Source organism: Phaethon lepturus, unplaced genomic scaffold, assembly GCF_000687285.1.
Source record: "Phaethon lepturus isolate BGI_N335 unplaced genomic scaffold, ASM68728v1 scaffold45261, whole genome shotgun sequence".
Classification (NCBI taxonomy): Eukaryota; Metazoa; Chordata; class Aves; order Phaethontiformes; family Phaethontidae; genus Phaethon; species Phaethon lepturus.
Genome location: NW_010520879.1, coordinates 57,034 through 73,039, shown reverse-complemented (window position 1 = coordinate 73,039; position 16,006 = coordinate 57,034). Strand labels below are relative to the sequence as shown.

The following is a 16,006-nucleotide window of genomic DNA, read 5'->3' as shown; positions in this document are numbered from 1 at the left end:
ACACCCTTCTTTGCTTCACCCTCCCATCGCAAAGATGCAATCCCTCCGTAATACCTGCTAGAGTACTTCACATTCAGATACGTACTGTAAGTGCAGTATGAGAAAATCCAGAACATAACCCTTCGGCTTTCTTCCCCACAGACCTGATGGCACACAAGCCTTGCTGCGGCTCTCAGGAATAGCAGACAGGTCGGGTATCTCCGTCCACCCTCTTTTGAATTGCATCAATTCTGATTATGAGCCAGAAAGAAGAAGAAATGGAGGATAGCTCTCCGCCACTCTGTGTCACCTGCGGCCAAGCGCATTTACCGGAAGAAAACCACTTGTACAGCTACACCGAAGAAGTAGATGACGATCTGATATGCCACATTTGCCTGCAACCTTTGCTTCAGCCGTTAGACACGCTCTGCGGTCACACCTTCTGCACAGCCTGCCTTACGAACTTCCTCGTGGAAAAAGACTTCTGCCCCATGGACCGCAAGCTTGTGGTTCTCCAGACGTGCAGGAAGTCCAGCATACTAGTGAATAACCTCCTGGACAAGCTAATGGTTAGCTGCCCTTTCACAGAACACTGCTCAGAGGTCATGCAACGTGGTCACCTCGAACAGCATTTCCAAACCCAGTAAGTTTTTGTTGAGCTTTTTTTCACTTTCTCTTAAGGATAGGAAAAATATGTCTTCAGTTAATGCTGACTAAAATAGGCAATTCATGTAAAGAAAGATTTATAGATTTCAGTCCCAATGAACACCTACAGTATCAATAATTTAGAGCTGAATTTAATCCATTTATATGACAATATCTCACTCTTTTTTTTTTTTAGAATCAAATGCATTCAAGGTACTTCACACTATCGTTAGCGGTTCTGGGTGGATATCTTGTGGTTAGCTGCATAATGGAAGCGTGCATTTAGTCATCTGAAGAGATATATGAGTTTTGGGAAGCTGAGCTATCATAAATATCTCAGCAGTACATTAAGGGTTTTATAATTGCCCTTTCTTCAATCCTATTTTGAATCACAAATGACCTATATGATAAGTAGAGCAGAAAATATTCCAGTTTGGTATTGGCCTTTGGAGTTGAACGCTCCTTTCTTCCAGGTGGGCACTTGCCCGTGCACTGCACCGTGGGGCTCGCAGAGCTCTGGCTGCTCCCACACAGAGCGGAATAGGTCCCTGGCTGGATCCCCCTCCAGGCTTACCTCTCCTGGTGGCCAGGAGGACCTCTCTCCTGTCTCTGGGAGAGACATCTCCATGGAGCAGTTTGGTTCCTCTGCAAGGAGAGAACTGGTGGTGGATGATCCTCTCTTTTGCAGGAAAAATCACGTGTTGCTGGTTTTGTCTTGCATCTTCTGCCTTTTGAAAGGAAAGCAGAAGAGTAAAGAGATACGTTCAGGGCTGTGATTTCTGACGGCAGACAAATGTTTTGGCATAGCCCAGGTTAACAGCACCTTGGATTTGAGGAGAGGTGGGGTCTAAGAGATGCCCCTTTTTGTGGCCTGCACCTGTTGTCCAGTGAAATGACTTCCCCTGTGGTCTGCAGGTCTGAATTGTGTTCCCAAGTGTGTGCTTCTGCCCGTGCATTGCAGAGGAAGCCTTGGGTGACCCACGCAGAGCTCCACACTGCTGCTGGGGGCACATTGCTGCACAGGCGTGGTAATGCTGAGGGTCAGAGCATCCCTGGTGAGCAGGATGGTGAGCCGGAGCACGGAGGTGTGTCCACATGGCTGAAGGCTTCTGGGTCTTGAACACTGTAACTGGAAAGGGCTCTGCAGCCTGCCATTCAAACACATCCCCATTTGAACCGGAGATGACATCTCCTAAAACACCTGGGTTCTCACGAGGAGTTTATTCAACACACTCACTGAAGTCATTGTCGTTTCATCAACCAGAAATTTGACTATTTTATATTACTAAAGCAAAAAAAAAATCCCACATTAGCAATAAACCCCTTGCAAAGGGCAAGAGCCCACTTCCCACATGCTTGTGGATTTGGCTGCCCTTGGCCCACCCAGTTCTGGACCTGGCTTTCCCTGTTGAGAGTGTTGCTGTCTCATGGCCCATGGCCTAAGAGGTGATGGCAGCAGCCTCCAGCCCAGGCCAACAGTGCTCTGCAAGGTTAACTTTCTGCTGCTAAGGGGAAAAATTAGCAAAGTTACTTATAATTTTCTGCCTTTGGTCAGTATTTCTCTGGCAGGCATCAAATACAGATTTCAATAGTCATGCAGGTAAAGGGACTGACAGTCTGCTGTGAGCTGCTGTCACTGAGATTATGTTTCTTTATAGATTCCAGCCATAAAATATTGAGTCCCTAGTGCAAATACCCTTTCCCTTTGCTATACGTACAGATGACTTCAATGTATTTTAGATGCTCCTTTTTGTCTTCATTTTTTGAGATGATGGAGCTGTGGCTATAAAACTAGCAGGACACCCACCCCCCCCAATAAATAAGCAAATTGGAATATTGTTTTTTACACAGAAGCCACACAGCTAGCACAATTCCTGATTTCTAGTGTCAACTCTCCCACATGGACGTGTGCAAGTCACTACAGTGTCTTGGTTTCTCCTCCTTGAGGTAGTAGTAAAGAAACCCTTCACATACCCGTGTTGCAGAATTACAGTGTTGTAAACCATGATTCGGTCCTGTAAAAGCCTGGCACGTTTTCTTCTGATGCTTATTACTGACTGTCCTTGGCCTGGATTTTCCCCTCAGGATCTTCAAGATCCTGTGCCTCTGGCTCACTTGGCCTGTACCCAACCAGAGGTAGGAGGAATTGGCTTAGTAACATGTTCCCACAGCCTCTTGCTGTCCCTTCTCCCCTGTGCCAGGGTCCCAGCTTTGAAAACTCAGGGAGCAGAGGACTGGAGAGGCAGAGCAGTAGTCTCCCTTCCCATCAAGCCCTAAAGCCTCTAAGGTAGTGCAGTACGTGGCAGTGCTACATAGGCTGGGCGGCTTCTTCTTTGCCACTCATGACATGGATTTTCCTTCCTCAGTGTGGAGGGATGAGTTACCTTAAGGCCAAAAGGCAGAGGCAGGGGAGTAGGAAATCATGGGGAAACTTTGCTGCTGGGGATTTCGGCTTTCCGGAGGGTGGGTAGGGCAGCCTTACTGGCATTTCCACCTGAGGGAAGAATTAGGAGGGAACTTTCTGAGTGACCCATAAGGGGGACTTTTGCAACCTTGTACTTGCCGAGACCATGCCGTACCTTTATTTTCTTAAACACAGCATTCAATAATTACCACCTAAGGTATCTTATGCCTCTGCCTAATTAAATTCTCAGAAATGCAGGAACCTCCCTTACCATCCCAGCTCCGACTCATGGCAGGGTAGGAGAGGAGAAGGGCATTGTGCTCTTCAGGCACCGGCTCATGCCCAGGCACAGAGCACATTGAGCTGATGCTGTTCTCTTTACCTCTGGTGAATCAATAGAGGGGAGAGAAAGTGTGCAACTTTGCTAATAAAAAAAAATAAAATAATAATCATAAACAACCCGGTGCCTGCAGCGGGAGCAGCTCAGAACCCATCTGAAATCTCGACTGAATGTGATCTGTGTTCTCAGTGAATAAATTAAAGTAGACACCGCTAGAGTCACCGGGGCAGTCGGCAGTCCTCTCATTTCTTGCATGATTCAGGCTCGGACCAATCCTGGTTCTCAGAGAGAAAATGAAAGCTTGCCCTGATCGCAGACGAGGTCACTGATGGGACAAGGTGAGTTTTCTGTTTTATGCTTTGTAATTGATGAGAGAACTTCGTTTTTTTAAAATGCTGGTTACCATGGAGTAGTCCAGTAAAAGCATCCTTATTTAAAATGTTTGCCCTTGCATCTTTAAAAAAAAACCAAGCAACAAACCAAAAACCAACCCCGAGAAGAGACATGTCCTTGGATTATAACATGATTTATGTTTGCACAAAAACATCTGACTGGATTTGGGGAATTCAGACTGAGATGCAAACAGCCAGCAGTTGTCTGTGATCTTTTGTGGTGTTTTACTTTAAAAAGGTGTGGTCTTCTGATATTGCCTGCTTCAAAACTCCACTGGGGGCATTTTTTTCCCCCCTTGTCAGACAGCTACACCCTTCCGTGATGCAGTTTAGCTCGTAACCCATCTGCTTGTGGGCAGTGATGTAAACGTACCAGCTGCCTCTGAAGAACCACTCTGAATCCTGCAGGAGGCAGGTCTCTTCCCCGAGCATCGCTCTCCTCTGCAGCATAAGTCACTGTCTCGCCAACCACGCTGTGCTGTCCCTAAACCCTCACATCTACCCATCTGAGAGTCAGATCGAGTAATCCTCTTACAGGTCAATGATTTTTGCAGTGTAGCTTCGTTTAAGGGATTTAAGCTCGATTCATAATGTGCTACCATTGCGTTGAAATGGAAAAGCTCGCTTAGAAGGGGCTTGGCTGGCACAAAAGCTTCACGTTGTGTGTCCCACCAGCACAGAGAGACGGTGGGAAGGAGGAAACCTAGCAGCAGTGCCAGCCCTGCACTGAAAATGAAGGCGCTCCTGTTACTGGTCCTACCTTGGCTAAGTCCTGCAAACTACATAGACAATGTGGGCAACCTGCACTTCTTGTACTCCGAGCTGTGAGTACGCACGGTCGCGCCGGCGTCGTGCTCTCTCTGTCTGTCTGTCTGACCCGAGCGGTGGGAAGGGGCTCGCCACGAGCGTTTTGGGGGGGTCTGTCTGTCTGCCTGTGTGTCTGTGCATGTGCGTACGTGCAAAGAAAATCCCGCAACGTCTCGCCAACAGCTTCAAACCGTGCTGCGGAGTAGCTGCTTCCCATCCGGAGGGCTAATAATAGCAGTACGTCCCCATCGCTTTCTGCTTTGGAAGCAGCTGAGACATACCGAGTGAAGCTGCCTTTTTCCTTATCAACTTGGTTTTCTGTGCTGATGTTTTTGGTGTTTGGTGGTTTTTGGTCGTTTGTTGTTGGTTTTTGGGTTTTTTTTTCCATTTCTGAATCTGTGTCTTTTCTTTACTCTCCATAAATAGCTTTGCAGGGGAGCTGGGCGTAGAGGAGGGCATCAGGATAGACACCCCCGGTAGAGCATTCTCTGTGTGTACATGCCTAATGTTCTGTGTGTAAAGCTGCATGCCTGTAGCAAAACGCTGAGAAGCTTTTCACCAGAAATAATTCACTTGAGACAGGGAAAAAATTTCCCGTATTTGTGTTTTTGCCCACAGCAGAATGTTATTTTCTCTATAAAGCAAATTTAAATGTAGAAATCCATGTATATATCTTCATGTCTTTAAAAAAACCCACCCCAAACAATCCCATAGCTGGTCTTTCCAACCCATAAGACATATTTTCTACGGTATCATCTGTAAATGATACTAGTTTAATTTGTGTTTGAATGTTATTTTACTAGTTAATAGGGCTTTTATGAACAGAAATAGGTATTTGTTCCAGTATGTTTTAATTAATTATGTTTTGTTTGTGTTTTAACAAATTATAAACTCCAAGATCTTCCTTGGGATAATGAATGAAATGGCTAACTCTGCTCAAAAATGAAAAATGACAGTATTGTGCCTACAGTGGTCATGTTTTAATAACAGTTGTGATTAGTACCAATGAGACTAATTTCCAAATGACTTCGTGTCTACTGCCAGACAAAAATAGCAGTGTTTTGCAGAAACACAAAGTCCCCTTTTGAAATCCTTCCGTGATATGCGTGGCAACTATTAATAATTTAGTCACGCTGCATACAACTGCTCAGGATTTCTGTATGCCATAGGTGTTTTAAAACATTTAACAAATCTGGCGTTGAGGGTTGCAGCTATGCCCTCATTTTAATTTACTGGCATTTTGTTTAAGAATGTTAATTAAAAAACAAAACAAAACAAAACAAAAACAACAGAAAGCAGCTAAGCCAAGCAGGCTACAGAAGTAATCAAGCTCAAAACAGAGCAGATGAACAGTTAGAATGGAAACAATGGCATCTGGGACATCTAGTTTCCAGGAAAACAAACTGATGAGATTAATCAGAGCACAGGCACAGATGCAGCCTCCTCGCTTTTCTTGGGGAATTCAGGTTCACTGATTCTCCCAGGGTAAAGGGCTACGGCGTACGGTAGCTGTTTGTCTCTTATTTATTTAGCCTTCCAACCCAGAGAGATGCCAGGCTCACTGGATGCCGGCAGTCGTTCGTAACTGAGCGGCTGTGGGCTGGGGTTTGGACGTGCATCCTCGGTTGTCAGCAATGGGAGGTGCATGTCTGCGCCCCGCTGCCCGGCCCTGGACCCTACCTGGTGCCGGGGGCCGGGGCTCAGGACCTCGCACACCGCTCCGTCCCTGGCCAGGATAGCGGCAAGCAGGATTTGATGGGGCTCACATAATCCAAAAGGGCATCGGGCATTTTGAGCTCATTTCAGGAATTTCTCCTCCTCCGTGTGAATTCGGTGCCTGTAGCTGCTGCTGGATGCTGCACAAGGCATCGGTGTACTGATCACTGGGACGGATTCTCTCTAACAGCAGCAGCTGAAAGAGGAATACTGTTTTCAGTCCAGTTTAATCAGTTTCTATGAAAGTTACAACCTACAGGTTGGTACTTTGGTCACTCAGGCACTTGTATGCAGGACGCTTTTCATGCAAAGTTTTGTGAGTGGGACAGCATGGGCACTGGTGTCCAGGACAGCCTTGCACCTGGGGCACAGGTTTACTTTGTGCCCTTTTGTGCCCCAAAGCCCGCAGAGGCGGCTTTGTAAATCCTTCCCCACACACAACACAACAGCTACCGCCGTGTACAGCTTATCTGACAGCTTGCCCCCGTGGCTCGAAACTAGACCATAGTAAGGGGAAAACTTTTTTTTCCCCATTATCACCCTATCTTTGGTTGCTGGCCAGTACGAATACTGGCCTTAGTCAGGACTCATTATTTTTTTTGGCTGGCAGCCACCAGAGATACCAGCCAAGAGGGAGGAGGGGGCCAGCGGGGCTGTGAGTGGCAAAGGAGGAGCTGGAGGACCATCAGGGGACGTGGTTACCATCATCGGTGCCAGCACAAGAGAACAAATGAGAGTCCCAGGATTCACGCTGCCCTTCTGCTCATACAGCCCATCTCTTCCCTTCTACCCCGTTCAAAGTTAGGTTATTTGTATTGCACTGCAGGGGTTTGCTTTAGTTTGAGGGCATTTTTTTCCGTAAGTGTTAAACGGGTGGCTTGGGAATAGGGATTACAGTATAGCCCCAAGCCCATCTGGAGATGCAGGCTCTGGAACCCATCTAAGAAATAAAGAGGAGATTTTAGGAGAGTTGAAGAGGAGAAATGAAGTTGGGGAAAGGTTGTGTCAGACCTCTGCCCTTCAGCTGGGTACCATGCGGGTAGGAGAGAGAGGTGTGTGGATGTGTTGCAGTGGCACTTGATGGGATAGATGTTGGGTACTGTTATTTTTAGTTTTCTGTTAGCAGTCTGGTAATTATAGATATTCTCAGCAAGCAAATATGTATCGCCTGACACTGTCGCCTGCACTAAAATCACTTCCCTAGCTGACAGCTTCTGTTGTCCCTCCCTTGCCCCCAGAAAAGATCTCAGCACAGATGTTCTTCTTGTCCTTGCTCTTAGCCAAATCATGAAGAGCAGCCCGTGGTAAGCTGGAGTGCTCCCTCCTGAGGGGAAGCCCATGGAAACACCTGGCAGAAGGACACCAGAAACTCTGAGGTCTCCCTGGAGAAACCTCTGGGAGGGCATGGGATGTAGCCACACCAGCTCTGTGGCCCTCAGCATCATAAGGATCTGCATGGGTCTCGAGGAGCCCCCAGTCCATGCCTTCCCCTTCATACCCCTGTAAAGCTGCTTTGTCAGGCATCTGCTCTCTTGCTTTCTTATCTAAAATTTCTTCATAAAGGAAATTCTTGCCCAAACATTCTTTAGAGTCAGATGCATTATTCCCCCTGGTTAAAAACAAGGTGTGTGGTTGGAAAGGCAGCCTGTGGCCACTGCAGGAGGCTCTCCTGGGAGTGAGGACTTGGAGGCACTGCTCACACAAGGGACACCAGCCTCCATCGCTATCCCTCTCACTTCAAAGCAGGACCTGTGCAGCAGGGTATTTCTCAGTAGGAGGATTTTCTGCACTTTGAGCTCAATGAGCCACTTAGAAATAAATTTGTGAGGGGAAGGAGGATGCAAGACTAGGTAGTGAATAACCTCACCTTGACCCTCAGTCATGTGGAAAGCGTGGGGTGGTTTCCAACCTAACCCCGCTTCGGCACGTGGCCATGCCGACCGAGCGAGCGCCCGGGAGGTGCTGGGCATCGCCTGTGCTCAGCACGGGTTGAGCGCTGGGGAGCCCGCGGCAGCCGCGCTTGCTGACACTGCTTCCCTCCAAGGGTTAAAGAGCTCCTGGCCCTAGTCACTAGGTAATCCACCAGTCAGATCCACCCCACTGGTTTGAATCAATCCGTGGTTTTTAAAATCTATTGTTTGTTAGCATGAGATGCACAACCTACTCTCGCATGCAAAAAATTACTTCTTTTTTTTTCTTACCCCTCTTGGGTTTTACATGAAACAGTCAAAGGGATCTCACCAAATTAAGTGGATCAAGTTTCCCCATATAACTTTTATACAATAACTACTCTCTTAAATTTCAAAACAGCACTTTGAGCTATAATAGCCAGTAAAATTTTGTTTCTCTGTTCATTCAATTTAAAAAGAATAGACGCAAGCACCAGCTGTTTCCCAGTGTCCCTGGGCATGTCTGTTTTACAGTAAACATGATTTAGGTCAAGATATTTATTAGGTGCACCCTCCCAGTCCCCTACCAGCACTGGGCTTAACCGTGTGGCCAACTTCTTCGATTTCTGGTCAACTTGGTGGGGAAACTTGAGTCTGGCTTCAAGTCTGTCCGTGTGAAGTTAGCTTCATGGAGGCTGGGGAGCGCAGGGAACACGTTATTCGTGACAAAATTGATAAGCCTGGAGCACCTTTTGGGCTCGTGTGTTAGTCCACTGCAAAAGCCACGTGTTGGCCTCCTTACACTGTGCAAAGCTGCGTGCATGGAAATCTGTCGGAATTAAGCTGTGAGGTTAACTAAAGCTGAAAGCGTTGGAAAGCAAGGCTTGAATGGAAAGATTCTTGAATGAAAATGTAAATGAAATATTTAGAATATCTGCATTAAATAGCCAGGACAAATCATGCTTGGATAAAATGCGAAGGTTCTTTTCCAGTGTACTAGAATTGGATGCCTCTTAGGGAAAGCAGAATTGAGGGGAATTAAAGCAGAAAGGCAGGGGTGCATCAAGGGGTGTCTGTTAGCTTCACGCCTGTGCTACAGCCTCACAAAAGGGGCCAGCTTGGAAACCTGGCAAACTCTGACATCTTGTGTGGAAGCAAGAAATAGAGTCTTCTCACTTCCTGACCCTTCCTGTCTCCGATATCCTCTTTGGGAAAGCTTCTGATCTGGATATTACCTTACATCGGGTCTGAGCAGGTACCGTGGTGCAGAGGAGCAGCAGGCACTGGGCACGCTCAGGCTCCCTTTCCGTTTCTCCCCAAGCTCTCCGCAAGGGCAGCAGATCCTCCCAGGAGCTGGTTTTCCTTCAGGTTTCTGGGATCTCTCCCAAAATCTCCAGCAACAGCTCGTGTCACTTCCCCAACCTGTCCCCTCCCTGCCTTGGGTCCCACCCCACGTCACCAGCTTCCCTGGCTCCTGACCGGCTCATGCACACGGTGCCGAGTCTGCGGGAGGTTTTGAGACTCGAGCCCACCGTCCCCACCAGGCGTGGGAGATCCTCAGGCTTTACCTTGGGAAGATGCTGCAGCCAGGGCTGAGTTTGGCCGCTGTGCCCTGGGGGTTTCTTACAAACGAGCGAGGTAAGGTGCCGTTACCAGTGCAAGTCCCCGTTTTCCTGGTGAGGTGCAAAGGGGGAAGCAGTGGCAAGGATTTAGCAGCAAGGATTTTGGGAGCAAGCTGCAAACCATCCCTGGTGCTGCCACAAGCCGTACTGACTGGGAGCATAACTGCCAGCCAGAGGAAGGAGTTCATGTGAGAATTTCAGTTTAAAAAGCAAAATATCGTCTTCTTACATTCATCTTCATGTTTCCACCCCTTAGAATTGCACAGTACAGCTTGAAAATTTAGTAAGAATATGGCCTGAAACCCCCCAAGCAGAAACCCATATAAGTGAACTGTATTATTCTCATTATTCATATAAGTATACTGTATTATTCTTAAAAGTACAGGAGGACTTGTAGCCTAAACCATGGTGTTGAGGTGCCCAATACAAACTTTCTAAATACGTTAGGTGTTGTATTCAGGAGCGTTTGATACAGACTATGCTGCTACCACAGGAGGTGCAGCAGAAAGTAGTTGTTTCCATTGACCGTGACTGTTCTGGTCACTCTTTGACCAAGGACTAACTGCACTCTGACAAAGATACGGAGTTTTCCCCTTAGTAGCACGGAGGGGTCCAGGTCTCTCCCCCATCTTCTGCCACCCTCTCCCAGAGATGGTACCTTTCCCTGCCTGCACATCTCGTCTGGTTCCACAATCCAGGTTAGAGCATGCTGCGTTTTTGTGGCATGAGTAAGTGTTACTGGTTAGCGTCTTTTCCCCCAGCACTGTGATTCTAGGTGCAGAAATAAATTTATCTGGGACAGCTCCAGAAACCAAAAACCCTTTGAGAGCTTTAAGAATTTGTTGAATCTGCTTGGGAATTTATGTGTAATGAAAGTTGGCATTTCAGTTATACTTTGCGAAGGATCCTGCTTCATTCCTTCTGTACATGCATGAAACCCACCTTTACTCCATTCACAGCTACCTACCCACACTTGAGATCAGAATTAGACCTTTTCCTCTGTTGGCATGCTTTCTCATGGCTGGAGTCTTCTCACACCTTTGGAAAAGGCTGATGTTGGCCAGTGTCAATCTCTACAAATACATTTTGTTGCCAACAGTAAAACCTGAGCCAACCAAAAAAAGTGAAGCCCTGCCAAGCTGGAAAGGCAATGTAATAATTATGGTTGGCAGAAAGATTTCTTTTCATGAATGAGTTATGTCTCAGTTATGTCTGATTTTGTGTAGGCTGCTCAAAAGAAAGTGTGCTAACATGCCTTGCCCATGTAACCCGGGCATGGAGGGAGCAAACCTTCTCCCCTGGTTTGAAATGGGCATCCCACTTTGGGATGGGGACCAGAGAAGGGAAAGCCCCTGGAGGGCCGGTGGGGTAGGAGGGAGGAGCGAGGTGATGGGCGTTGGAGGAGGTCGGTGGTTACTCACAAGAAGCAGACTCTCATTTCTCATCTGACATTAAGCCACAGAGCCTGTGTGCTGCAAGTTTGGCCGACCTCTGACAATTAACCTAGTTTAGCACTGGCACTGGCAGCACGACAAGGATATTTTTCCTTGAGCTATTTCTCTGACAAATCTGGCAGAACCGGGCTGTCCTGCAACGCGAGGATAAACACTGCTCTTGCAGAGCTCTTATGCCTGTCATAGCTTAAATCCTGCTCTGAATACCGGTTCTGAGATCAGCTGCAACACAGCTCGTTTCACCATAGGGAAGCAGACTAGTAGGTCTGAGGGTCTTCTTGGGTTTTTTTTAACACTCTTGACCTTTCGGGGGAATCTGCCTTCAAGGTCCCCGGACTACAGAGCAGCCGGCTGCGTTTCGTGACCTTCTCCATGAGTGAAGCTGTCGTTCAGGCACTCGGACTGATTTTCTGCATCTTGGCATGTGACTGCGTGTCCAGACTGCACCCCCTGAGCCATGTAGTGGCTGGGTGCACGAGGATGCCAACAGCAGAGGACACAAAAGAAGAGGGTTTATAGTAACATCACGGCAGTCTTGGACTAATAGCATAGCCTGTGTGACAGCATAGATGTGGCTGCTTGGGGCTTCCTATTTCAAAAGGAGGCTCCAGGCTGGTCCCTTTGTGTTGGTACCTCAGTGGAGGTATGTTAGTCAATGACATGTCATATGTCATGACTAAAACCCCACTGTCACTGAAGGATTCCTGGCTTGGAGCTGAAGTCTATTTTGGGATTAAGAATGTGAACTTTTTTTAAAAACATCTTAGAAAGCTGAATTTACCCCTAGGCCTTAGCAGAGTTGCAGCTGGTGAAGACTGAATTCAGCCAGTGAACCCTTGGGCTCTCTCTAGAATATGCTGTATCCATTCAAATAATTTATTGATCGACAACAGAGTCTGAATACAGTTTGAAGCAAGTTCAGGAGTTATCTAGTGAAATGGCTGGAGATTGCAACAGATGCTGTACAACTTTTACACACACAAAAAAAACAGCTATGAAGCATCCATAACTTTTATATATTGTACAATATGTCCTCCCAATATGAAGGAAAAGAGGCTGACTGTAACAGCGGGCAAGTCAAGCCATATTTCTAGGAAGTTTCTGTCTCCTTTCTGTTGAATTTCTGTCGGCAGCACTATCAAACTTTATTGATAAAGTTTTGTTCTTCTCAGCAGTGCAGGCAGACAATCAGATTTGTAATGATCACACATAGCATTGACCATATCTGCTCTGGTATTCATTCTCTCTCCTTTTTATCAAGACATGGAGCTGAGTATAATGGAGACCTGGGTGAGGAGGAAATAATCACCATTGACCCCTCTGTCCAGCTGGAGTTGTCTTGCTCCATGACATTGCTGTGACACATGGCATGAAGTGAGGTTAAGACAGGATATTTGCAGTTGCTGGAGCCATGCTCATTTTTTATTTGCTCTTTTAATAACTCACTGCATATTATTTACCTAAATAATGTAAAATAAATTAATAAAATGTCCTTAGTGGTATAAATTTCAGCGACAAAATCTGACCATCAGTATATTACTTTGGGATTTATTTTTCCCTTCTCAACTCTCTTGAAATCACATTGACCATTGAAGCAAGTGTTTCAGGTCAGCAAGTCATTTCATGTGCACATATTGGGAAGCTTACACCTCTCTCTATATTACATATTGCAGTCCCATCACTCACTAGACAGTGTGTAATATATTCTTAATGTAGAATTTCAATAATTTAGTAATCTCTGAAATAGAGGACGAGGGGAATCTGACATGCCCTAAGGATTGTATTTTCCTCTTCCCTCTGCAGAACTTAGTGAACTGATAAGATTAGTAGACTGATGGCCTCATTCTGTTTTGTGTTTTATTAAGAACAGACAGTACTATTTTTGAAAGCATAATTCAGGTATTTTCTTTTCTCCTCCCATATGTGATAAGCATTACTGTTATATGTTATTTTTAACATTCAGTTAGCACTGATGATGTCCCACTGTTTTTAACCTTCCTTTCCATGTAAAATGAGTAGTGGAATAGTTTCATAGGAGCATCTGCAGAGGCCCCTTCACTTGCGGATTTTATAACTCAACAGTATGAAAGGACAGAAAACTTCCCATGTGGAGCAGGCTTTAATGGAGAGGAGATGGGCATGATTAACCAAATCTGTCCTGCGATCCACAGGAGACCACTGGAAGCAGAGAGTACGCTATGCTGCTGCTACTATATGAGGATGTGTAGGTTGATATGGATGAGCAAGACTGTTTCAGTTGATGTGTATGAGCACCTCCTGCCAAGAGACTGAATTACAGTCAGACAGAAACGCTCTATATGAAGAGCATATGTTGCAACACAGTCCTTCACCAAACAGGTTTTGCAGTCGGAGCAGGAATCCCAGGAGGTGGTTGTGACTTGCCCTTGTCAGCTCCCAAAAGAGCCTCGCTACTGGTTCTGGTTTAAACATTTGGCATATCTCTCCTTGAGCATTACTACCTGGCTTGTAATTACAGCAGGATGATGGCACTGCTGGAGAAAGGATGAATACAATTCTTTCCCAAATGCAGTGTGTATATGCCGGTGTTTCTTTTTTGCTCTTGGCACTGCTGTGGTGACGGTTGTCATTGGGATCTGTTGTGGGGATGAGCATAGTTGAAAGTGCCAGTTGCTGTTACTTTGCCCCAACTCAGACTGTGATGGACATATTGATACCAGCGATATTAGTAAATCAGTCTAGAAATCCTGAGAAGATCTTGCTGTGGGCACTCAGTGGTGACTACCACAATCCATGCCATCCTTGTGCCCTGCTGTGACCTGGGCCCTGGCATAGAGTCCTGCAGATCCTGCACAGCCACCAGTGTTGGGGACGTGCTGTGTTCTCCACATCTGCTTTCCACCTGCTCTGTGCTGTCGTGGGTCAAGGGTATGGCCATACAAATGTACTTTCCTTGGTGCTGTGTCTGTAAATTTTCTCCATGTACATTTCTATATTGCATTTAAATTTTGCATATCTTGATGATTTTTTAGTGGATTGAGTGTGCGTCATTTCTAGCAAACATGCTGCTTCCAGTTTCTTCCCTCAGAGGAGATTAAATTCCAGTACATTCTTGTTTTATCCTTCCAAGACATGAGTGTAATGAAGTTGGACAGTAATGGTTGCTGCATTTCACTTTTTTCCTGCTCTTTCCCCAGCGGTCTAAGCATCTGTAGGTTTGAAGGCACTTACAGCTATGGTCTTTGAGTTCAAAATAAATCAGAAGAGAATAGACCAAAACAGGACAGAGCATTTAATAAGATATATAGTGTATGTACAAACTTGCACTTAATATGTTGATCTGACAAAGCAAATAAATGCAACGTCCTGCAGATCTGCCTTTTTTGTAATCTAGGATTGAATGATAGTAATATGACCCAAGTGAACAAAAGAAATTTATAAAGGCAGGCCGAGACCAAGTAACCCTCTTCTAGAGCTGATGAACTGTAATCCATACCAGATATTTCCAAAATGCATTTGCTCCTGTTCCACCTACCTCACAACACAATCTGTCTTCCCTTCCCTTGTCTTCCCTTCCCTTCCCTTCCCTTCCCTTCCCTTCCCTTCCCTTCCCTTCCCTTCCCTTCCCTTCCCGTTCTTCTTCAGCAGATGCTTAGTTACAACCCTCATATTTTTGCTAACTCAGTATTGCAGAGAGGTTAACAGCCTCTTTCTTAGAAAGAAAATGCATTTCACAGATTTGCGATGGTCTCCTTGCTTTTTGTTAAGGTCTGCTAATTGTTGTTCAGATCTTCCTGTGGTTCATGTCTCCTCTGTTTTTCAAATCCCCAGCAAATAGAGGTTGACAAGCAATGCAAAAAATACCATAGTGATTTTGTGCCCTGTGGTGCTTTACAACACTGAGGGAACTCACAGCTGACAGCATGAAGGTTTTTTGTCCGCAATGAGAGAGCATGGTTTGTTTGCATGTTGGGTAAAAATAACAGTTTGCTCTTAAATAGGTGCTTATCTTTTTGCAGTATTACATAAAGCCTCTGGACGCTACCTGCCAAGTGCGAATTGGCTGCTTCTGCCCTATATATGTTTTGAGAGAAGATATGGGTTTGAAACTCTTCAAAGACGAATCTTTCTGTTTGTTCCCTTGATATGACTTGCAATGCTCGTTCAGTCTCTGTCATCACCAGTGCCAGGCTGTGTTTTGCTTTCTTTAGCCACTTTCCACCTGGCTGCTCCTGGCTACCCTAAATCTTTGTCTTTCCCTTACTTCCTCTCAGTTCCTGTTTACACCTCTGCCTTTGCCTCTCCCACACGTCTGCCCCGCTCGGAACAGCACTACCAAGGGATCAAGGTTATCAGGGAACCATGGCCTTGAACGCTGCATGGCATGACGGCAGCGTGTTTCTTCTGTCTGGTGAAGGAGAATTGAACTGGATCAAAACTATAAGGCGCTCTCGGACACAGACTCCATTGTAACCACTGCAGTAAATGCACAGAGTCAAGATCAAATAAGGGCAGAGTACACTGGTCCTGGACTTAACTGTGGTAGGTGAATGGAGATCACCCATCTGTAATTTCAAAGTCACTTGAAGCTGGTAAGTTCGACCTGTCCATGGAGAGACACTTCTGCTATGGCTGCACAAGCCCTGTCCTCCTTGTTCTAGTGGTGGTGAGACCCTGTCTGTCCCTTCTCTTGTCTCCAGGCACCTGACTGGTCTGTGAAATAGTGAAATAGTCTGTGAAAGGGCTATTCCTTGGGTGTCTTGTTTTGTTCAAGGAGAG

The 16,006-nt window shown here is 46.1% G+C and overlaps 1 protein-coding gene across 2 annotated transcripts in view; it reads left to right on the top strand.

Moving 5' to 3' along the window:
• The first annotated feature begins 236 nt into the window (after positions 1-236).
• LNX1 (ligand of numb-protein X 1, E3 ubiquitin protein ligase) overlaps positions 237-16,006 on the top strand; it is a 70,281-nt gene continuing 54,511 nt past the window's right edge. The window contains exon 1 of one of the 2 annotated variants that reach the window (XM_010297524.1): positions 237-622. In XM_010297524.1, the coding sequence (XP_010295826.1) occupies positions 237-622 (386 nt within the window). Of the gene's footprint in view, positions 623-4,492; positions 4,585-16,006 lie in introns of those variants that run through there. The other variant, XM_010297525.1, reaches the window with a different exon arrangement.